The sequence below is a fragment of the Ricinus communis genome, chromosome 9, assembly GCF_019578655.1.
Source record: "Ricinus communis isolate WT05 ecotype wild-type chromosome 9, ASM1957865v1, whole genome shotgun sequence".
In the NCBI taxonomy this organism is placed as follows: Eukaryota; Viridiplantae; Streptophyta; class Magnoliopsida; order Malpighiales; family Euphorbiaceae; genus Ricinus; species Ricinus communis.
Window position 1 is genome coordinate 7,199,263 of NC_063264.1, and position 25,105 is coordinate 7,224,367.

A 25,105-nucleotide genomic window follows, 5' to 3' on the forward strand; every position below is an offset into this window, starting at 1 on the left:
CTTATTTAATTTTATTTAATTTATTTTTATATTTATACAAAGTTTGGTTTATTTGATTTGAAATCTTAATTTTATTCAATTTCATATAAATCTATCAATAAAGAAAACTCAGTTTAGATGGTTCAGTCGATTTTAAAGCACGCAATCATATTACCTCATTGCAATCCAATCACATTGTCTATGGGGGGACAAATGTCATAATTCCTTTTTTTAAGGAAGTCGTTTTCTGTCCCTTTTCCCACCGCTACTTATTAAAAGAAAATTCCTTATTTCTAAAGTTTGACTAAATTAAAAGCAAAAAGAAGTTGAGTTAAATTTTGATTATAATTTATAAAATTTTCTTAACTTTTATTATTTTCCAAAAAATATATACATCTATCTTAAGTGTTCTTATATTGAGTTTTTTTTTATTTTTTTCTAAATTACTTAAATTTGACTTAAAAGTATGAGTTTAAATAATTTAATTGTTGGAAGATGAAAATATAAGTTGTTAATAGTAATTAACTGATAATTGTGACAGTCTAGCATAGAAAGCGGTTCGATGAAGGCGGAAAATGGACGCCGCGGTAAAAATATAATGTTTGGACAAGAAACGATTTTTAGGATGGCAGCAGTGTAAAGTATATAGATACATAAATAAATCCAACTGTATATCGGAATAAAGTGAAAAATGATTGATAATATATATTTAAAAAGTTATAATTAATTATATAAGGTGTCTTTTGGTTGTTTGGTTGTTTGGTTGTGTATTTGTAGGAATTCTAAAGTTAAACATATTTGATTCAAATGGGTGATCTCCTATAAAGTTTTCGAATCCGCCAAATAGGCAAAACTATGAGTCAAGTGGATGGCTGAAATAGACAATATCCTATGTGATCTGATTCCGAGTTATTATAATAATAATAATAATAATAATAATATACTTATTCAAGTAATAAAAATAATTATTTTATGTATTAAATAAAATTTTAGGCATACGACGAGTATAAAAAAAACTATTTATATTATGTAATACATGATCCATTTAACTTTTCATAAATAAATAAATTGACAATAGTAATAAGTAAAAAAATCAAATAAAACTGATTGCATTAGATCTATTGTTTTAGGAAAAAAAAAAGATAAAATAATTAAAAATGATTATATACAGCTGGTGCATGGTGGTGGAAGCCTGTTTAATTTTCTGTGAGACGTGTAGACTGTCTGTAGCGTCATCAACGGAGACGACCAAGCCAACATGCCAATGCCACATGGGATTGTCAGTATCACACTGTTTAGTTTAAGTTTAAGCTTTGTTTGTTGTGCACTTTTATTTTTTGATTTCTACAAATCTAATCTGACTAACATAACCCATACAGGCATACACCTTGGCTCAAAGCTGTTTGCATACTTCTCTAATCTCCATTATATTCATCCAAACGTGACCTTTGTCTTTAGATCAAAAACAGAGGTGAGGTGGTGGGCTAACACGGGCCTGTTGTGAGTCTCTGATTGGTAGCATATGCATCATGCTGGATAGGTTTTTGTGCGTTGGATTTGAGTAACACAAGCCATATTCAAAGTTTTGTCATCTAGCATTTGACACTTGTTCTATTATTATTACTATTATTTTCTTATTATATGAGTTTTAGTTTAATGAATATCTTTAACTAGTAATTAATGCTATAAATAGTTACAAATTAAATTTCATTTGAAGTTTAATTACTAAAGAAATTTTAACTATATGCATCACTCGCATTAATCACTCAATGAGATATTAATTATAAGATTTATGAAAAATTGTACAACTTTTTAATACTATAAATAATTTTAAGAGACAATAGCTATCGTCTTATCAAAATGGTTTAGATTGAAAAAATTTAAACGGAAAATTTTTATAAAATTCATAAATTTAGCTTAAATTCATTATTTGGCAAGTAAAAATATCTAAATCTGTGAATTTTAAAAAATTTCTCATCTTTTAAAATCTCTTATTTTTAGAGTTTTCTAGATATAAAAATTCAAAACTCACCATTTTAAAATAATAATGAATTTATTATATATTATCTTTTTATTCTAATATTATACTTAATAAGTTTATCTTATCTTAAAATTATCTCTATTTTAAATAAAATTTATTATTTTTATATTTAATCTAAACGATTAAATTTTAAAAATTTATAAATTTTAAATTCAGAAAGTTTTATTAAATCCATAGATTCTAAATTTTTTTACCTCAAATAATAAAATTGATTTATATGTATTAGTATATGTTCGAAATGAAATTATAAATTATATCGCAATTCAAAAGAATGATGAGTAATGATATTAAAGGAAAAATAGCATCGCCATAATAAAACTTAAAAATACATATAACTTTTGTGCTATTGATGATAAAGAACTTCACAAAATGACAAGAAAAAAAAAAGAATAAAAGAATAAAAAGAAACCTATTTTAGTTTTAATTTATTATGTAATTGCATTCATTTTATGTCACATTTTGAATGGATAAAAGGATATAATTTGAAGGGATTTGCTTCAACAAATATTTTTATTGATGTTAATCTCATCAAAGGGAAAGATTAGTCAATGGATGTTAATTTCGCCAAAATGAGAAGAGGGAAATTCTAAAATGAAATCATGGATGTTAATCTCAACCAAGAAAAAAGGAAACAAAATTTTAAAATGAATGCGGTGAGCGTGGATCGAACACGCGACCTTCAGATCTTCAGTCTGACGCTCTCCCAACTGAGCTATCCCCGCACATGCTTTACTGCACATTTTCCAGTCTTAAGTCTGTCGAACCTTAAATTTAATTCCTGAGAATGCCTTCCCCTTTTCTTTTTTTTTACTTCTTTCCTATAATTACTTCATTCCAGTCTTTTTAAATACTGTGCTAGACACTGCGGCAGGCCAAACTGATGCGCTCGAGGGAGAAAACAAAAGACTATTTTTTTCATGGAATGGGTCATCCCTTTGGGGTAATTTAACATAAAAGTTGGGAAATTCTATACTATTAGGTCTTAGAGAAAGAGAAAAACAGTGGCATGTAATTATAATGATAATCAAATTCAGTGAATAGTCATCTTGTGTCTTTGAGAAATCTTGATTGGTTTTAACTGTTTCTTATGCATCTACCCGTCAGATTAAATATGTGAATTCTGGTTGATTTTGGAATTGATAGAGAAGCATGCAGTTTAATAGACTAAAGGGAAGAGGATTATTTGGCTATAGTACACTAAAAGTCATAGCTTCTCAATTCAAATTCTGATTGAAGAGCAAGAAAGGTTCCTGTAAAGACAGAATGGTTCGCATTTGGGGAAGCCTTAACTATACAAGCTAGGTTATTTTTGTATCAACTTAGCACTTGTTAGCTTCCTCTACAACAAAAGCAGATTTCAGAGAGTATTCACCAACGTTGGTCGAATTTAGCTTTTATCTTGAACTTTAATCATGAAAATACCTGTAATTTTAGGGACTATTCATTGAAAGTCTCAAACTTGGCACCTTAGTGCCCTCTGCCCACTTTCAATTGCATAGTTTCCCAGTGTATTGAAGCATATCTAGGAAACCCATTCAGCCATTGGAACAAAAGTGAAAGTGATGGATCAGCTACAAACCCTACAACCACCACAAAACTTGTGAATCTACGATCACAGCAACATCATATTTATTCCCCAGGAAAACTCTAAGAAAACAAACGGAGGTATATCATAAAGTTCTTTCTTTTTCAATCCTTAAATTGAACAAATTGCCCAATCCATCAGCTTCCTTACCTGACAATGCTCCTGGTATATTGACAAGCTTCAAATTGTACCACTAAATATCACTTGGACTTTGCTAGATTCTGATACAATCTCAGAAGAAATCTTGATAATCACCGACTAATCAACCCAAATTTGCTAACTTTTATTTCTGTGGATTACCAGTAGATCGATAAAATTGCTATGGGGCAATGCTACCAAACGCTTATGTCCCCCCAACTTCCTATTTCTTTTAGGGAGAATTTATACCCTATGGGTAAAGTCATTTATCATTAAATCATAAATAATTAATTTTTTTATTTTAATTTAAATTTTGGTGTATTTTTGTTTTAATTTTTTTTTATTTTACTTTTTAATCAATTTTTCATTTATAAAAAAAAGAATATATAGTTCTTAAAAAAATAGATAAAAAAGTGAAAAAGATAATAATAAAATATATTTAAACGCTATTATGAATATAATTTTTAAATTATTTTAAAAAAGAAAAATAAACTAAAAAATCTCTTAAAGCTTATTGAGATCCTTTAATGAGTTAACTTTGTATATCATATTAAATTGATTTCTCTATTTTCAAAGGATCCGAACTAAAAAAAGTTTGTGAGAATAAACTAAAAAGTATATAGGCCAAATGTAATATAAATTTTGATTATTTACTTTTAATTTAACCTAATAGGCATTTTATTTTATTTTTTTGTGATATTTAGCACTTTTTGATATGTATTTTTATCTTCATTCAATTCGTTCACATTTACTGCACAAAAGTGTTTAAAATAAAATTAAAATATGTGTTAAGTTAAATTGAAAGTTAGAGGTGTTTAAATATTAAAAAAAATAAAAATTCAAATGTCTGTTAAATTAAATAAAAAATTTAAATATTAAACTAATCAATTAATAAAACGTTTGAAACGTAAACAAATATTTGGCCTATAATATATATATATCACTAAACAATGTTAATGTGAAAGTAGGTCAAGGATAATTAAAATTTTACAAGGAAATTGAGTAAGAATAAATAAATAAATAAACAATATATATATATATATATATATATATATATATATATATATATATATATTGTTATTCACATTATACGTTAACAATTAGATGTTGCTTTCTCTTAGTTTTTACGAATGCCTCCTCATAGATAGCAATCGGGCTAGTATTTTCGAGTATCCGATCTGATCCGAATAGATTTTAATATCATAAATTCGGGTAATAATAAATGAGTTTAAGACGAGTTTGTGATTTAATTTTATTACTCATGTCGGAGTCGGATTTGAATTCGCGGATACCGTTACACTGAATCCAATTATATTAAAATTATTATATTATATTATATTATATTTTAATTGTTAGAAAATTATTTTAAATTTTATTAAATTTATGTTTGGATTGTATTAAAATATTGAGTATTTAAATTTGATTAATTTATATTTTATATTTTTTGTTTACTTTAATTTTATTAATATATTTTAAAATTTATTTATTGTAAACGAGTTCGGTAAATGGACACCCATTTAATTATTTGAATATTTATATAAATGGGTAAGGTACCCTAATACCTATTTAAATGAGTTTTAATCGGGTTAAGATAGTATGAAAATATTTTTAATTGAGTTTGGGACAGATTCAGATAATAAAGATAACTTTTTTTAAACGAGTCTAGGACGGATTCAGTTACATGTATTTATATCTTTAAATAGACAGATACCTTACCCTTTGCCATTTGTACTGATCGTTTTTTTGCTTTTGAGTAATTGCTTTTAAAAAAAAAAGATAGCAATTAATTAATTAATTAATTATTTTTTTTCTTTTAAAAGCTAATTTATTTATTTCCTATATAATGAAAGTGTTATTTTTGTTACAAGATAGATTTTTAAATCTTTTCTACTTATGAAAGATTCACGTTCTAAAATTAAAGAAAAAATAATAAATGTGAAATTATAAATTGAAATGGATAAGTGTTGTACAAAAAGAGTAGAGATAGATTCATGGTATGATATTACAAGAGGGAATACATAGCATGTGGACATCATGTGAGAGAGGATGGTGGATTTTGGTTTCAATTATGTGCCATGTGCCGATTCTTAATGAGAATGAACATGAATATGAATGAATTCCATTTGAACTTGTTCTTCTTCTTCTTCTTCTTCTTCACATCACCTACCAAACTGTTGAAGCTCTTTACTTGGCATCCACTCATTTTCAACAAAATATGTGATTTAATTAATCACTACTTAATTTGTTCAAAGCCTTGTTGTGGTGGAACAAGAGTCTATAGTAAATGAAGTCACAAGTCTCTTGTTAAGTCGGCTGCCTTGCACACTGGACCAACAACACGTGCTGCAATAGGACCAATTTTCAGCCCCAACCAATTCTATCAGACCAATTCAAAACGGGGAAGGGGGGAGCAGACGGCCCAATTATGTGCGTTTGAACTTTCAAGAAATTAGAAACCTTTTCTTTTAAAAAAAATGCTGATTTTGTTAAAATGCGGTGAGCGTGGATCGAACACGCGACCTTCAGATCTTCAGTCTGACGCTCTCCCAACTGAGCTATCCCCGCATATGCTTGTTTATTTTTTTGTTTATATGGAATAAAATAATCATCTCATTATACTCGTTAGCAATGGAGCGAGTTAGGCCTTTTCCATCCCCGCCCGTTCAAGGATTAGGGCGGATGCGACGTAAAAGAATATTTTTTTAACCGAGATAGGATCCTATATGTTTATTTTTATATAACTTTTATGTTAAAAATATATTTTTACTAAATCATATTTTAACTAAGTATAATTGAAAAAATAATGTCTAGATTTAAATAATATTTAATATCTTTAAAAATAACCGAGATAGAATTAAGTTTCAGTAATACTCACTATGTTTATTTTTATATATTTTTATGTTAAAGATATATTTTTATTAATTCATATTTTAATTATTATTAAATATAATTGAAAAAATAACGTCTAGACTTAAATAATATTTAATATATTTTAAAATATAGATATTTATTTACTTATATTCTATGAATAAAATATATAGGATACATATATATTTCAGACGGAAAAGGAGTGGAATGGCTTAAATCCCTTCCTAACCATCACTAATATGTTCCGTTTAACCTAAGAATTTTCGCTCGCAAGAGCAAATTCAGAGGAGGTGTATTCTTGAGGAGGGGAAAGTTTATGAGAGTTGGGTACCAAACAATAATGATGAATATAGAGAGCAACAAACAACCCTTTTTGATTAATTTGGATAGTGGGATTTTATGGAAACTGAGTTTGGTCCTCAGAAAACAGCTACAGATGCAGAAATCACTTTAATTAAGGCCACATGTTGAGATTAAGCAATTGCTTGATCCTTTATTACTTTTTTCCAAGTCAAGTGAGCCACTCATATTAGAGTTTCATGCTTTTCCTCATACACAGAGAAGCATCTAAGAAATAATAAAGAGGGCAGGCAGTCAACAGTTTGTAATATGACCAACTTTTCTACAAAATGAAAGTGAAAGATTCAAAAAATTGCATTATTGTTTAATATCATTAGAATATATGCATGCGTACAATGTACCGGAATCTCAGCCGGCAATTGTATCATATCAGTTACACAATTATATGTGAATTTTAATTAAATCTGAAAAACACAATCACCCACCAAAGGAAAAAATATGAAGGAATTCAGAGACGAGTCCCCTGAAAGTATTAAAAGGCGTGACCAGGAACATGCTCTCTAATCCTTTTCTTTCACGACAACTTCAATAGCATGCGCAATAAATTATGAATAATTTGAACAAAATGAATTCTCAGATTTATTCACAGAAAAATTAACAATACAACCAAATTCTATAATATATTCTTTAAAAGAGATGAAAATAAAATATCAAAACAAAAAAAAATTCAAGTTAATATGGATTGTTCTTAACTATTTGGATATCTTATACCTAATGGCTGAACACATGACATAATAATAATAATAATAATAATAAACAGTCAGATCAAAATGTTCAAAAATGAAATAAAATACATACTACTTTCACATTGTTTCTTGAAAATTGAAACTAAACAATTCAATGAAAACCTTGAAACTTGTACTAATGCTTTGTTTAAAACACTAATTTTACAAGAACAAGAAAGAAATTATGCCTGCAAATAAAAACTCTACAATTTCCTTCCACCATTTTCAAAGAAAATGTCCAAGGAAATGATTTTCCCTCATTCCCTGTCATACTTTCCCTTCCCTTAATTGGCAAAAGAAAGAAGATTATAATAATCTCATTTCCTTTTATCATCATTTCGATCACAAACTGTCTGTAAACAAAACCTTCTCAGTTCTCAGTTCATGCTGGAAACAATTGAGTGAAACAAGCATCACTGATTACTTCTTCTGATACAGAAGTTTTAAAAAAATAAAAAACAAGTTCATCCTTTCTTCCCAAAAAACTAAAATAAACGAGATTAACATATCCTAATCTAATCATATACCTTATTATTCATCGTTAATCTCAATTAGTTATTATTAGCAACACAGATCTTGCCAGGCATTTCATATTTTAGGAACCCATATGAACAATTAACATCATCCATTTCTACATCTTGAAGATCTATTAGAGAGATTTTTCTACCATTATAAAGTCACAGGAAGCTGATATAAATGCAGCAAAATTAGTGCATACAGATGGAAGAAAACATCATTAATAGTTAAAAGCTAAAATTAAAATTGAAGCAATTTCATTTTTTCTACAGAGAAGGATCTATAACGAGTAGTTGAATAATCCATCATAATCTGACCAATAAAGATCATCATGAGAACCCCAAAAAATAAGAAAAAAAGTAAGAGAGAAATAGTAGAAATTAATTTCTCATCATCAAACACCATAAGTGCAGCATACCCATAAGGGATTAAGATCATTTTTATCTTAACCTAATCTCTTTTTTTTTAATCCGCATAATTAAGAGAGATGGGAAAAAAAAAAGAAAAAAATGTAACTTTTTTTTTTTGTGTTTTCATTTAATAATCATTGATCGTCATAATCATTATAATAATAATAATAATCATCATCATCATCATCAAAGGCATAAAGCAGTGCACTGAAGATCATCACCAGCAAAGTCAACCTGATCCAACGGTGGAAAATTCAGATCAAACGGCAAAGGTTTCCGGTAACACAGAGAAGAAGAAGATGCAATATCTCCATCATCAACCACAGAAGATGACGAATCACAATCGCTATGGCAATCTTCCGGCACCACCGGCGGAGTCCGAGGGTGGTGTCTTTTCTGACTTCCCACCGTAGTAGGTGGCGGCCTGGGACCGCTGAATGACTCGACAGTACTACTCAAGCTGCTTGAGGTGGGTCTCTGGGGATTTACAGGATGTGATTCATAGCCATTATTTGTTGTGAAAACTCGATGATGATAATCGACAAAAGGGTCAGGTGGGTTTTGGTACGCAAAAGGAGATAACTGTGAGGCGTTGATTGGAAAATTGGTTTTAGCCTTTGGTCCACGTAGGGTACGGGCGGCGGTGTCGTAAGCACGGGCAGCGTCTTCTGCGGAATCAAAGGTGCCAAGCCAGACTCTGGTTTTTTTCCATGGATCTCTGATCTCTGCGGCGAATCTTCCCCATGGTCTCTTACGGACTCCTCTGTATCTGGGTTCTTTTCCGTTTGGGGTATTTTGTGGTGCTGGTGCAGATCCGTTAGGCTGTGCTGCTTCTTGTTTAGCTGCGACGGCGGCTCCTCTTCCTCTCCTCATGATGGGAAGAAATATATTAAAGAAGAAAGAGGAAAGTGGAAAAGAAAACCCACACAGAACCCAGCAACTAAATCAGCAAAACAAAGCCTAAACCAAAATCAATAATTTCATGTACAATAAGAAGAAGAAGAAGAAGAAGAAACTAAAGAATCAAAGAACAAGTACCCTTTGTAGAGAGGTTGAAGAAAAATGGAAAGAGATAGAAAAATTGATGATGGGTTAGAGAAAGAAGAGGTGGGATAAGAACTGGAAGGCACAAACAGAAGCCAAAAAAAAAAAAAAAAAAAAAAGAGGAAAAGAGAGAGAGATAATTTTCTTTGGTTTCTCTTTAGTTTTGGGTATTCTCTGGCTGTAATGGCTTTTCTTTCTTTTCTCGATTTCTCTACCTTCTCTCGCCCCCACAAACCGACTCGGATCATTGCTTCTTCTTCTTCTTTTTTATCTTTTCTTTTTTCAATTTTTTTGAGTAGTGTTCAAAATAATCTAGCGGTTGAAATGACTTGAGAGTCCTTCTTCTTTTTCGTTAATGCCAAACAATTATCTTTCCTGAATGTAAAATGGGAAATGGAAAATGTAAAATGTGAAAAGGAATGTGTAGTGGAGGGATGGCCACCATGTTCATTTCTTGTGGGACATATTTTGGATTTTGTTTAGATTGTGTATCCATGTGCAATTTCTTCATCTTCACTATCTAATTCTAATCCCCTTCACCAATTACTCCGCACTATATCCTCCTTCTAATCGTTTATTTAAAATCATATAACATTTATGTACAAAAATATTATAATCTAATATAAATTTAGGTATTAATTCCCTTTTAATTTAATATTTTTTTCATTTAATACTTGATATTATTAATAAAACAATAGTAATTAAAAAAATATATTAATCATATAATAAAATAAAATATAACATCGATTTTCCAGCAGAAGTCTAGTCCGGAAATGACTTCTGGGATATTACCGGATCCCCCTAATGTTCCCAGTTTGTGAGGCAATAGCTTATCAATGCGATGATCAGTAGTTGATCTGAGAGGATGATTAGTCATACTACTGGGAGACTGAGACACATGAAGGATTGCTGCTGCTAGATTCTATACCAACACATAACATATATTTTTAAAAATATAAATATATAATTTTTGAAGAAGGTATCTAAAAAAGTTATAATTTATTATATAAAAAATTTATTTTTATGTATAATTAGATTAAATCGGACTGAAATTTTCTACACTGTGAAAGTCGTGATTAAAAATCTAGTATTTATTTTTATGTATAATTATTTTTATCGCCAGGATTTACCACTTGAGAGGTTGTGAATGTGTTGTTTGGTGATAATTAAATACTGTGAAAGTTTCTGTAATAACCGATTACCCGCGGATTCATATTCTGGATTATCGTATTTAATTGAGTTGTTTTTTCACTCGGAAACGCCACTAATCAAAAAGTATGAGGGAGTTGAAATCATGAAATTGTTGTACCCGCTCTAATTGTTTCTTCTTTTCACTTTTTATTTCAGTGTGATGATATTTTATATAAATAATTGCATATAATATTACTTTGTATTTATATATTTAATATTATATATTCAAAATAATAATAATAATTGTATACACAAATAAACAACTAGTCCATATTAACTTTTGAGATCTAAAATTTTATTGTCATATATTTTTTTTTATACGTAAATATTTTATTTTGACATATATACATGAGATTCATATTTATATGTAATTTTATAATTTTTGTTATTAATTCATTAATTAATAAATATTTCTAATTAAACAGTACTTTAAAATCCTAAAAAATAAATTAATAATACATTAATTTTTAATTAGATAATGATTAGTAAGTGTATTTAGATAATAATTATTTTTAAAAATAATAATAATACTAATTCTATAAATAACATTATAAATATTAATAGTTTAATTTTTTAATTATATACATAATTTTTAATTTTAAAACATTAAAGAATTAATGTAAATTGATAGTATTAATTTATATGATATTAGAATTAATTAAAAAATATTTTAGAATAATTTTTATATTAGTACATTAATAAGATTTTAAAATATTAAAAATCTAAAAAAAGTTAAAAATATTTAGTTCATTGTTATTTTTAAAATATATAGAATAAATATTAAAGATAAAATTTTATATTAAATTTTATTTATAAATTTAATTTGATAAATTATATAATAAATAATAATATCCGGATATGAATTATCATAAGGTATAAAATTATCCAAATAGTTTAAGAGTAGCTCGGATGTGGCTTCTTTTTTCTCCTTGTTCAAGCTTTTTTGAAGTTATAATAATCCCAAATTGATTCTAATTTTAAGAATAGTATTTTGATTATATTTTATAAGAAGTAACCTAACTAATGCTTAAAACTTATTTTAACATGATTACTAATCTTTGATCCATACAACAATTGTCTTATGAAACACACTAATTGCTACATTTTATTACCTACCCACTTTAACAATTAAAGACAATGTTAAGTTAGCTCCCATAAAATTATGTTTTTTTCTTTTTGAATAAACTAAAATTATATTTAGGAGTTTATTTAACAATCGAATAATACATTTTCTTTGACTTAATTGTTAAAAAATAATATAATATACTCACATTTCTTGTCAAATTTAGTAATTTTAATTTTAATATTCATCTTAATTTTAGTTTTTATTAAAATATTATTATTTAAATACATAAATTTTTTATGTTTAAAAAATTTAATTTTATACATTTGAACAATAATATTTTAATAAAAAATAAATTAAAAACTCTAGTATTTACTCAAATTTTTTTTATTGTTCTAGGAATTCACATCACGTTAACAAATTTGTTAAATAATTTTATTATACTACAACTAAAATATTATATTGAAACTAAAAATTTTAAACTTATGTATTATATGATATTCTTTTACTATTAAATGTATATTTTTTAACACTAGTCCAGTTTTTCTATAAATCTTGTATTATGATGAAAAGCCGTTAAAATTATATATATATCTTGTATATTTCTTTTATTTCAATTTGTCTTTGTGAATTTTTTACACTTTTTTTTATATTTTTATGCTTTTTTTAATTTCATAATTTTATAATTTTTAAGTCATAAAATTATACATTTAAATTTTCACGCCCGTATATAATTTATTTTTATTTACTTAAAAATGAAACAACATAAACTTATCATAAACTAAAAGCAAACTTTAAAAAATCTATGCATAAACTTATCACGAACTAAAAATAAATTTTAAAGAAATTTAACATAAACGTTATAAAAATTAGACATAAAATATAAATACTAATAAATTATTTAGAAACTTGTCTGTTATCATTTAATCTCTTGAAAATTTGAATTAGAGTCTAATATAATTAAAAGAATCAAGGATTATATCATTGTGTTTTTATTTCAAAATTAATTTTTTTTGTTTAAATTTCTACATATTTTTTAATTGTGAATAATCAAAATTAGTATTGTATCCACTTTCGAATTAATATCTAATAGAAAAAGAATAAGAACCAAACAATATGTGATTTCCTTCCTAAATCCTAAATGATTTTATTTTTTAACCATTGGGGCGGTTAGCTTTTCCATATTGAGATTAATTAGTCAACTAGTCGTTATCTGTTGATTGTGCGGCCATTATTATTATTTTAATTATAAAATTAGATTTATAGATACAATTTAATATATTTTTAATATTTAATATTAATTTATAATATTTTAAAAAATAATAAAAAACTAACTATTATTTTTAAATATCTTTAATTTTATTTGTACCATGATACAATAAATATTTTTAAAATATTTTTATTAATTCTAATATTATATAAATTAATTCTACCAATATAATTGATATTACTACTTTTAGAACTATAAATTATTATATAATTAAAAATTAATTTATTAGAGAATATAATATATAAAAATATTATTTTGTAATTAAAATTATTATTTAATTAAAAAATTATTTTATTAACTAATATATATTAAAATATAATTAATATATTATTCTTAAAACAATCATTATCTAATTAGAAAATTAATTGTTATTTAATTAGAAAATTAATTTTATTATTAATATGTTATTTCTTATTATTAGAATAAGTGTGTAATTTGGATGTAACTTATTAATTAATAAATTAATAGAAAAAATCATAAATTACACATAAAATTGAATCTCATGTGTTAAAATAAATACACATATCGAAATAGAAAATTTAATGTATCATAAATAAAGCACCCATATCAAAAGAAATATAAATCTTAAAAATTAATATATATATATATATATATATATATAAATTATTTCTATTTTTGAATATCTGAATCTCTTATTTATTCGCCCTCGCGGAATGTGATCTTCAAAAGCAAGTTTTATGAGCTAAGGATGGCAATGAGTGTTAGAGTTGTCCTTATTTTTAGTTTTGGCTCCCTTTTGGTTGCTTATGGGTCTCAATTTGATAAACTTCAATAAAAAAATAACATGATAGGTTAATACTATATATGTATATTTAATATATTATAATAATTTATTGGTAATGTTTTATATATGTAATGTGTAATAAAATATAAGCTAAATATACATAAATAGACTGAAATTGAATTATCAATTATGGGACTCAGAATAAAGACGCGTGGACAATTAACTTCACATGCCTAATCAAAAATTACAAGGCTCACCAAAAGAAATTAATTAGTTATTATGTAATTATAAATAAGTACTTTTAAGTTGTTTATTTTATTTGAAATAGTTAGTTAAAGTCATAATTATTAGAAGTGTTGTGCTTATAGGAGAACTCTACAAAAGAAATTTCTAGAAGTAGTAGAAATCAGTTAAACAGAGAGGAGAAAAATTCAGTTTGTATCTGTCTATTATTTCTCTTTATGTAATTCCTTACAATTCATCTTCCACATGCATTTTAGTTAGATTTTGCATTACTCTTTTAAGATCTAAAGAGTTTTTAAAAAAATTGAAAGTGAGGACCAATCACCTACTTAAAGGATTCCTAACTCAAATGGAGTTTTATATTATTGTTAAGTATTTCTATTTAATTACAATGGTCATTGAATCAAATATGCCAGACTAATTTCTATGAGTGTTTAAGTTAGCCTTTTATATATGTATGAACCTTTTTAATATATATTTAATAAATAATTTCTTTACATTTATAACTTTATTAGTTTCATTTATTATTGTTAGTTGACCATCATATCAATTTAATAATGATATTTAGTATAAAATTTTTTAAGTTAAATATATTAGAAACACTATTTTTACTTAATCTATGTTGGTATAAAAAACTTAAGTCGCATCATTAGTTTGAGTGACTTAGAGAAAAAGTACGTCACCATCTCATTTATTAGAATTGGACTTAAAGGAAAAATAATAGAATTTCTAAGTACTAACTGGATTAAATACTATTTTATCATATAGTTTTCATTAATTGTTTCATTTGCATATTTACATTTTAGTTTATCTAATTTGTTTTATAAACATTAAAATTTTCTCATAATATTGACTTGGAGTGTTTAGATTTATTTTCAGTATTTTTTTTATGTGATAGTTTTTATAATACGTGCTATATAGTTTATTGTGAGATCGATCTCGTGGTGAACTTGCTCATACTATAATTTAACTCGTACACTTACAATTAGTAAGTTTGAAAAATCGGAATATTTATGTTTTAGGCATAACATTTCATTGTGTTCTTTCATCTTTTTCCTAACCTAGATGTTTTATCCTTCTATTATTCACAATAATCAATTTTAAAAACTATTTTATTCATATTAAGGGAATAAAACATTACTTTCATTTTCTTATATATTTTTACTATTAAGTAATTAATTTTTTTTTAAATTTATTTTCAGATATACTCCAACATTTTATTTAAAATAAAATGATCTATCATTACAATTAAATCTTTAAGTTCAACAAAGTTTAATTAAAATTCAACTGACTTGACGATGCTTAAAATCCTACATATTTAAAAAAAATTGTCAAATATTCTCGCAAATAGTACAATAGCCACAAGTTTCTTTATATTATTTTTATTTTTATTTTCCCTCTATTTACTCATTCATTTAATGAAAACTTAATAGGCCGTGTGTGTTGTATAACGTAGGTAATTTTATGTTTTTTATATTCATTATAAAAATGATAATTCCGCACTCGTATTGATAAAAAAAATTAAATTTAAATTTTTAAAGAGTTTTTTTTTTATTTTTTATTTATTTGAAAATAATCATTAATATTATTATTCGTCAATTGGGATTAATATTTGATTACAAATCAATACAAAAAATGAGCATAGATAGATGTTATGTAATAATTTGTAATAATTGTCATTTAAATAGTTTGGTTAAGTGTGAAATGATTCAAGGTACAATTGGATGGGTAGGAACAAGTGGAATTGATGCATCTACCAAGATTTTATTCATTTAGATTGCTATATTCTAATTAATATTTATTGATTGGATTTATTGTAACATTTATGTAGAAAATTTTCATAAATATAATGTTGTCTTCTTCGCCCTTATCTTACAATATATAATCTCATATCCGACAACAAATGTGAAATGTTCAATCTTTCTCCAACTTACTAATTATGGGTTCTAAACTCTACAATTTTAAAGATATATATTAAATAAATTAACTTTTTGTGTACTAAATTAATATATATATATATATATATATATATATATATATATATATATATATATATATAACTGTTTAATATTCGCGTTTTACACAAAACTTCATTATATATTTTTTTAGCATATTGTTCTACTTGTACTTATATGGTGAATTTATATTTATATTTAAATATCTAAATTTACTACATAAATGATAACATTACATTAATGAATTTTTATTTAAATTATTATAGTTTTTTTGTAAAAATTAAATAATTACATACAAAAACTGTCTATATTTAATATCAAAAATTTCACGACAAAGTAATATAGAAAAGATTAAAAAGTTAGAATTTAAATAAAAAACTGTCTATATTTTTATCATATTTACTCTCTTTTTAGAGAGTTTATATCTCACTTTTTTTTATAGAAAATATGACTAATTTAAATTAAATATAAAAAAATTTAAATTAAAATATTTATAAATTTTAAAAAATAACTAAATTATACCTGAATAATAAGTGGCCGAATTAGATTTTATTCCTATTAACTATAAAAGGGAATGTGCTATTAATTAATGACCGTTTATTTTATTATTGGTTGCTTGCATTTTACTTTTTTGTTTAAATGAAGAAAGAAAAGCTAGAAAGATGAACTAGAATTCACAAAACATAACTTAAAGTGAAAGGAACAACAAGAGTATTTTGTATTTACCTTTCGGCAAAAATAAAACTTCCAAGCCATGATAGACTCTTCTGCGTTGTGTGTACCCATTTCCTTAAGAAGAAAAAAATACCACCCAACCACTTGGATAATTTTGAGATTGCCGCCTAAAGATATTGGATCCTCATCCTCTTCTTTTTTCTTTTCTTTAGCCTAATTATACACTAAATTTTAAACTTTAAACCTTTTAACAATTTTATCTAATTATTTTTAACTTTTAAAATAATTATTCTTTTTTTATTTATTTTCAAAAATATTTTTATAATAATTTTTATAATTTTATAATAAAAAATGATATAAGAAGTCGATTATGCTTACTGAAAAAATAATAATTATAAATTAGTAAAAATAGTTTATTCTAAACTTAATAATATTGACTATTAAAATTTTTATTTATGTGCATTCTTTCACATCTTTTACATCTAAATGCAATAAATCTCTTATTAACTCACTAATTTTTATATTAGTAAATAAAATTGATTTGTCATGCTATTTTTCTTACTATAAAATTTTAAAGATTTTTAATGAAAAATATTTTTGAAAATAAATTGAAAGCATTTGCATGTATTTTAAAATTTTAAAACAATTATATAAAATTATTTAAAAGTGTAAAATTCAGGATTTAATTAGTGATTAAGCCTTTTTATATGGTAAGTATTATTTGTCTCCTGTGTTTTTTTTTTTATATTATACTAATTACCCTCTAATATTTTATAATTTTTTTTATTATTCTATTTTATAATTTTATATTAAAAACCTCTTCTGTTAGGATTTCTATTAAACAACTGTTAATTAAGTTTAGTTTTATAGTATTTGCCACCTGATCTCTGGTATAATATACAAATTACCTTTTATAGTTTATTTATTATAGTAAAACTTACTTATTTAATTTTTATGCAAAAATTAATTCTAGTGTCTCTACAAAAATAATTAACTATTTTTCTTTAATTACTCTAATTTTTAGCATAATTAAATTCTAGTTAAATTTAAATATTCTAAAAGTATTTATATTGGTCGAAATTTTAAAATTTTATATAATTTAACTTTAAATTGTTAAAATAAAATAGATTTATTCTTATTATTAATTTTATTACAGTAGAACTGTAACTTTGATAAGAAAGTTTGAGGATCAAATTATATCTTTTTATCAATTTAGTTCTTTAATTGCATTGACTTTTAAAATGCAAGGAAATTTTAATACAATAAATAAAATATTGGGGCAATTTATATATTAGATAAAAAAATCAGGAGGCAAATAGTATAAAATCAAACTTACTTAACAATTTTTCCTAATAAAAATTTTAATAAAAGGAGTTTTTAGTATAAAATTATAAAATAAAATGATAAAAATATATATTTTTCAAATGCTAAGATATAATTAGTATAATATCAAAAAACACAAGAGGCAAATAGTTATTATTAATTTTTTTTTCCAAAAGAGGATCAACAAACGAATCCTATACAACATTGATAGTCATTCTCTTATAGTAGCATGAAGAGAAATACTTTTACCACGCCTGCTACATCGATATATTTGAAATTTTTTTAATCCTTTTAAATAACTTATTTTTAATTTTGGGTACCAAATTAAGTGATTTGTGACCTAGTAAACAAGTCGTCTAGTTTGATAGATTAACTTATAATGTAGTATAACTATATATTTGAAAATCAAAGCTTAGCATTGTTTTTGATGTTTGTTGAGCAAGGAAGTTGAAAATATTTGAAAGAGAGTAATAGAGTTTAAATTTAAGAGAAGAAAGCATTTATTTGAAAAGGGATTATAGATATAATTGTTTAACTAAAACTATCTAAAAACAAATTAAGTTAAACAATTAAGAATGATATACGATAACAAATAAAAAGTGACAATGAATTGATATATCAACTATGTTATATAAGAATGACAATTGATAGATTCAATAACATGTATTCAGATTCGAGTCCGTTTAAAATATAATTACTTTTAATATTATTTAAATATATTTAAAAGAATTATTTTTTTATTTGTATTTGTCCCAAATCCGGTTAGTACTATCCATCTAGTGTTTGATTATATTTTATATTTAAAACTATAATGTTATAAATATTAATCAAGTAAAGATATTGTACCCATTAAAAAAAATCTATTTAGATTGGATGATAAAACGAATACCCACTTAATAATTTTGCTTAATGTATAAATATTAATGAAATAAAAAGATAAATCAAATTAATAAATAACCCATTATCATAAAAAAAAGTATTAATTAGGTAAAAATTTATAAAACTTATACCAATTAAATAAAAATCTGTAATATAATTAAACTATTAATATAAAAAAGGGTACTTGCTACCTATAAAATCTTAAATCCAAACTCTATTCCAACTTGTGATAAATTTAAAAAATCAAACTCAAATCTATCCAAATTCGATTTTATACTTCTCAAACCTATTCTATTATGATCCAATAGAGTCGGGTAGTTGAAAATATGCTACCCTATCGAAATAGAATTACCATCATTATTGTATTAATTAAAAAAACTAAAAGAATTAGAAGTCTTCTCATACTTAAAAACAAAATACCCTTTTTGTTAATCATACTTATGTTGCTCTCTCTTTTATGTTCTTTTGGTATGTATGTATGGAAAGAAAAGTGGACCGTCTCTATGTTCATCAAAACTCATAATTCTCTCTTTAAAATGATGGGAATATTAATGATAATGGTTCAAGTATAAAGTAAACCAACAACACTATTAAATCAAGCTTTATAAAACTCGTGCGGAAGTTCAGGTTTGAACCCCATTTCCTCTTTCGCATGATCAAAAGAAATAAAGTGTGAGCCAATGACTCAAATGTGGTTTTAGTCCAATAATCAAGCCTGATTACTCTTAAATTTAAAGATGAAACGGTTGAGTATTTAAATTGTTCAAAGTGTGAGTTGCTCGTCTACTTGCTTTGCAACTTAATTAGACTAAATTACAAGTGTATAAACACTATATATTATTTTAATAAACTTAGTTTAGTATAGGTAAGTCTCAAGATTGAGCCTCATTCCTTTTAGTTATCACTCAATAATAAATAATATATATTAAAATTAAACAAAAAGAGATTTGCTAAAAAATAATTAAAAAGAAAAAGAAAAGAGTAGCGGAATACGCTAAAAAGAGATATATTCTCTTCTCAAATATTTGTTAGCCCATTTGAGCTCGTAAAAGTTAAGGAAAATAATGAAAATATTTTTTTTTATTTTTTATAAAAAAAATATGGTGTAAATTTCTTTTTTTAAAAAATAAAATTTGTTGTGTCGTTTGATAAAATAATTAAAAAACAACCAAAGAGTAACCATACTGCGTTTAAAAAAGAAGTTAAAAGAATAATATTTTTAAAAAATAAATAAATTTATTAAGTAAAAATGACATCTTATTTATTGATTTTAGAATATTTTTTAAAAGTTCCTAAATGTTAGACGGTTTGTTCGATATTTATGTTGGGATAAATAATGGTTAGTTATAATGGTGGATTTATGTGTTAAACTAGTTTTGAAGAAACTGAGATTTTAAAAGAAGAAAAGAAAGAAGAAGAAGAAGAGAAAGATCCTTTTTTTCTTGGGTCATTAACAGCATCCTAATCATGGCTTATGTGGATTATGTCAAAGATTAGGGCCAAAGATAATCAAGTCTTACCTTACTTTAAGTACGTGACAAAAAGTAAGCATAAATCATTCAAAAACATAATTATGTATGTTCTAACCACCATGGATGGGATTGTGGAATTTCAATTGTACAAATTTTAGGTCAGCCTGCTAAAGCTACATTCCATGTCAACAACTTGTTCAAATTGGAACTCGGCTTGGCAGAAATTTGACCTGCCTTGCCTTGTAGGCCTACCAACATCAAATTAAAGCTGTGGCATCTTATTACCATCACTAGTTAAGTTTGGATCGAAATGGCATAATTAAAATTAAAAGATGATTTGACAAATTCATTCTCATATTTAAATAAATTAATTAATTTATAATTAATCAGAAAATGATGTGATTAATTTTTCTTACCCATAAAAATTGAAGAGGTTCCATTCATTATTTTAATATTAATAAAAACTTATTATTTTTCTAACGAGCGATGAGAAATGACTATTCTTTTATATAGATAGGGTACCTTGGCGGCCTCATTTGTACATCCATATGAAATTTTACAAGGTCCAATACATCGCGAGCCATATCTAACACTTAAATGTATATGTAGCATTAGATTAGCATTAAAATGGCTTAGCCAATAATTAGATCATATCAATGATTGCCCAAGTAGCACTAAATCTTCTTAAACGTCTTGTTTTTTTAAAAAAACAAAAAGAAACAAAAAATTCATTTTCTGAAGAGGTAAATTATGTATAATAGCATAGGATGCTGAAAAGGTTGTTGACAAAGAACAATATAACCTTTCGTAGTTCTCAAGATTGCTAAATGTAAAATGTGTAATGAATATTCTTCACATTCTTTGATATGTTACGCAATCTCAAATAAGCAAATTAAAATGACTTTTCCCTTTTGGTGATAAGGGCTAATGAGTAATGGTCCTTGAGGTGATTATACTAATATGTAAAATTCTTAGATAAGATAATATAGATTGCTAATTGAATATTATGTTTAGGTTATAGTATGGGTTAGAGAGATAATATTAATTTGTTAAGCAACTATTTAATTCAAATAATTTCATACTATTATATGAGTGTTGATTAAAGAAGAAAGAAAACTGAAAATAAAAAAAGAGTGTGGTTAGAGAATTAATATGTAATAAAGAATATAAATACTTTCTTATACAATTTATTTATTTATTTATATGGCCTAATATTTAAATTTTTCTTATTTATATAGTTTTTTTTTTTGGAAATGTATATATTAGTTTCTAATTTTATTTTTTTAATAAAATTATAATAGCATCGTCTTCATCATTTTTTTCTATATATTTTTTCTTGTCATAAAATCTAAACAACTGTTGTAGAACTATACTTCATAGCACTTTTAGATGATTTTTTATTTTATTTTATATGTATTTTTAACTGCATTGGATATATTGTTAGCATAAATTTAATATATTTTTTAAAACATACATCTTCGTTATTATGTTTTTTCTTTAAATTTAAATATTTAAATAATAATAAATATAAAAATAAAACAAAAAATTATTTCGAAATATTAGCTTAGCTTCTGGCTTCTCCTTCTTAAAGAAAAATGGGAGTGGTAAGTGTCTAAAAGGTAAAGCCTTATCCCTTTATTTAATTTGTACACAAAGCTATCCCTCCCTTCTCAATAATTAATATTCAACTTCAAGGATCAGAGTGGTTCCTTATTTATCTCAGTTGGCTCCCCAAAGTTAAGCTATTGTAGTTTGGTTTTTTCAACTACAATAACTAATACTTAGGTTTTATATTCTGGTTTCCAATTCGATGGTAAAGGTATATAAAGGAGTACCTATTTACTTATAAATATTTTATATATATATATATATAAAAAGCATGCTGCGATAATTTATTGTAAACATAAGTATTTTTATTTTTATATTAATATTTAACCGTTATAATAAAATAAAATAAAACCATTACTCGGGTGAGATTAATCAAACGGCAAATACATTTTGAGTTTCTTTTTATTTCAGATATATTTATTTAGGCAAATCCTGAGTCTTATCACTTTAGTTTTTGCCAACTTGTAAAAGATACTGACTCAATAATGCAGTTTTTATAAGTGTTAAATTCTTTATTTGAAAGAGTTATATTATAAAATGATATTATAATATATTATTTATTTTTTAAATATAAAATAAAAAATTAACTTGGCTTCTTTTTATTTTTTATTGGTAAAAATTTAAAAAAATAAAAAAATTATTACTCGTGGAAATAAAAATAAAATATAAATAGTCTATTGGACTTGAATAAAATATTTTATTAGTTATATATAAATATTTCTTAACATACTTTATTATAATAATTATAGTCTTTAAAATAAATCACCAATGCTACAACACAATTTCAAAAGTGTAAAGGTATGAATTTTTTTCTTTTCTTTTTGTTTTAACTTTAGAATGAAATCAAAGATGAGAATTATTAATATTTGATATTGTCCTTCAAAATAGGAAAAGAGAAAGAAAGAAAAAATGGACATTATCTTTTATATTTTATTTGTAATTTCTTTTAAGAAAATAATGATATGCATGCAACCCAATATTATCAATGTTGGCCATGGGGGGTTGGTGGTGTAACCTGTGCTGTAGGGGGACACAAATGGCATAAGTAGAATCTCCAAAATACCCCTCTAAAGAACGAAAACCAAGATCAGATCTCCTACTGCACCATCCTTTGTGGACCGCAAACCGATCACCTTACTCCGCCGACCTTCCCTCTCAATGGACTGTGCCTCTCTTTTATTTAAGATATAAAATTAGATAATATATGTTTGTAATTAAATTAAAACTCTCATCGTATATAATTATTTTACAAAATTAAAATGATATGTTATTCTTAAATAAGTTTGAGAAGTGAAATTAACTCTTTATTTTACATTTTTTTCTATATCTGAAAAAATGATATATTTTTTAAATTCTTTTATAATCATAGTTTATTTTTATTATTTAATTGATAATTTAGCAAGTAATTATTAAATATATTCTTATTAATAGATATAGATATAATTTTTCATGGACTTACCAAATTTTTGTTAAATTAATTATTTGTATAAAATCAGTCATATTTATATAAGGCCATAACTTTTGTAACTAAGAGAAATACAAAAGGACTACATTAATTTTCTTATCTGGAGGGACTTAATAGATTATAAATCATTGTTAGATATAAATTAAAATTAAGCTGTTTATAAAATAATAATTTTTAAATATCGTAAATTGATTTGGTTCTAAATAAAACAACAGTAAAATCTTTCCTCAAAGATTATAAGAGAAAAAGAATTTCCAACAGAAAAGAAAAGAAAAACAAGCCAACACACCGTATCTCAAGACACGTTGAGTGGGCCCCACAAGCCAGTGCACGCCAGTCACCTGTCTACTACAAAACCAAAACAAAACATAAAAATATAATTTTCCTTTTTCTTTTGAGAATATAATACATTATATAATTCCCAATTTAACCGGTAGCACGCGGTTTCCCGGTGAAATAAAACCGGCTGGCTGGTAATCCGCAGACAAAAATTGCAGCATCTATGGGCCGGTCTCTCGGGAATCGAGGTGTCACGCAAACCGACAGGTGTACTTTTTCTTTTGAGAAGAAAGTCAGTCATCGGACGATAGACACGTATGAGTTAGTCGTATAGATTGAATTGAAACTTGAGTTTTGACCGGTTTTTCTTTTTTCTAATTTATGTTAAAGATTTAAAAATAAATTAAATAGCGTGTAGCACACCGGACTGGGCGGGGTGGGTGTGAGAGGTGGGGACAGGCATTGATGGAGTGTTGGTTAGTGTCCGGTGAGGTCAGGATAGGCTTTTTTGGTTGACCACTCGTTCTTTGCCATGTCAACATCACTTTCTCTGACATTTGTTACTATTACTTTTCTTTCTTTTTTCTTTTTAATTTCCTCCTAAATTTTCTGATTATTTGGAATTAAGAACATATGGTGAAGAATAATGTCAAATTAGCACCAAAATACAATAGCTATTTCCCTTTATAATTAATAATAAAAAGGGCTAAAAGATTATATATTTTCAAATGAATTTAAACCCGATATTCGTTGTTGAGATCTCACTCATAAAAAGACGAGCAAGTTTTTGTTTTAAACCCGATATTCGTTGTTAGCTTTTTTATATATTTTTTATTTTGACATGAAATAGACAAATGGATTGCCACGTAGTGAATTTGACCAATAGAAGGGAGAGCTTGAGTGGTTCTCTTTTCCTCTTAAGAATTTTTATATTTATATTGAGGGACATCAGGGTCACAAGAACCGAAGGGGGCTTAAATTGCAGAATTTGTGTAATTTTGTACCTAATTGGGTCAAATAATAGTTGAGGGGCCAATATGTTCCGGTTCCATACCTTCTCCCAATTTTTATATTACATTATAACCCCTGTTATTTTTAGAATAAATTACTGAAAGAGCCCTCGAGATTTATGAAAATAACCAGTTGGCCTTTTAGTTTTTAGAAATATGCCTAAAATGCTTATTACCTTTTGTATCTCTTCCTCATTCCTTCTTGTGTATCTGCAATCAGCTACATCAAGCTATTTGTCTTCTTTACTTTTTCTCTTTCTT

At 25.5% G+C, this 25,105-nt stretch overlaps 1 protein-coding gene and 2 non-coding genes across 3 annotated transcripts; all 3 read right to left on the reverse strand.

Annotated features, from left to right (window-relative positions):
* Window positions 1–2,669: 2,669 nt before the first annotated feature.
* TRNAF-GAA lies at window positions 2,670–2,742 on the reverse strand. The gene has a single exon. It is a non-coding gene; the product is annotated as a tRNA-Phe (tRNA).
* Window positions 2,743–6,235: 3,493 nt separating this feature from the next.
* On the reverse strand, window positions 6,236–6,308 carry TRNAF-GAA. The gene has a single exon. It is a non-coding gene; the product is annotated as a tRNA-Phe (tRNA).
* A 2,405-nt stretch (window positions 6,309–8,713) lies between these two features.
* Window positions 8,714–9,917, reverse strand: LOC8269014 (ethylene-responsive transcription factor 3). Its single transcript, XM_002531146.4, has one exon. It carries the CDS (start codon window positions 9,493–9,495, stop codon window positions 8,809–8,811), a length of 687 nt encoding a protein of 228 aa, XP_002531192.1. The 5' UTR covers window positions 9,496–9,917; the 3' UTR covers window positions 8,714–8,808.
* Between the last annotated feature and the right edge of the window lie 15,188 nt (window positions 9,918–25,105).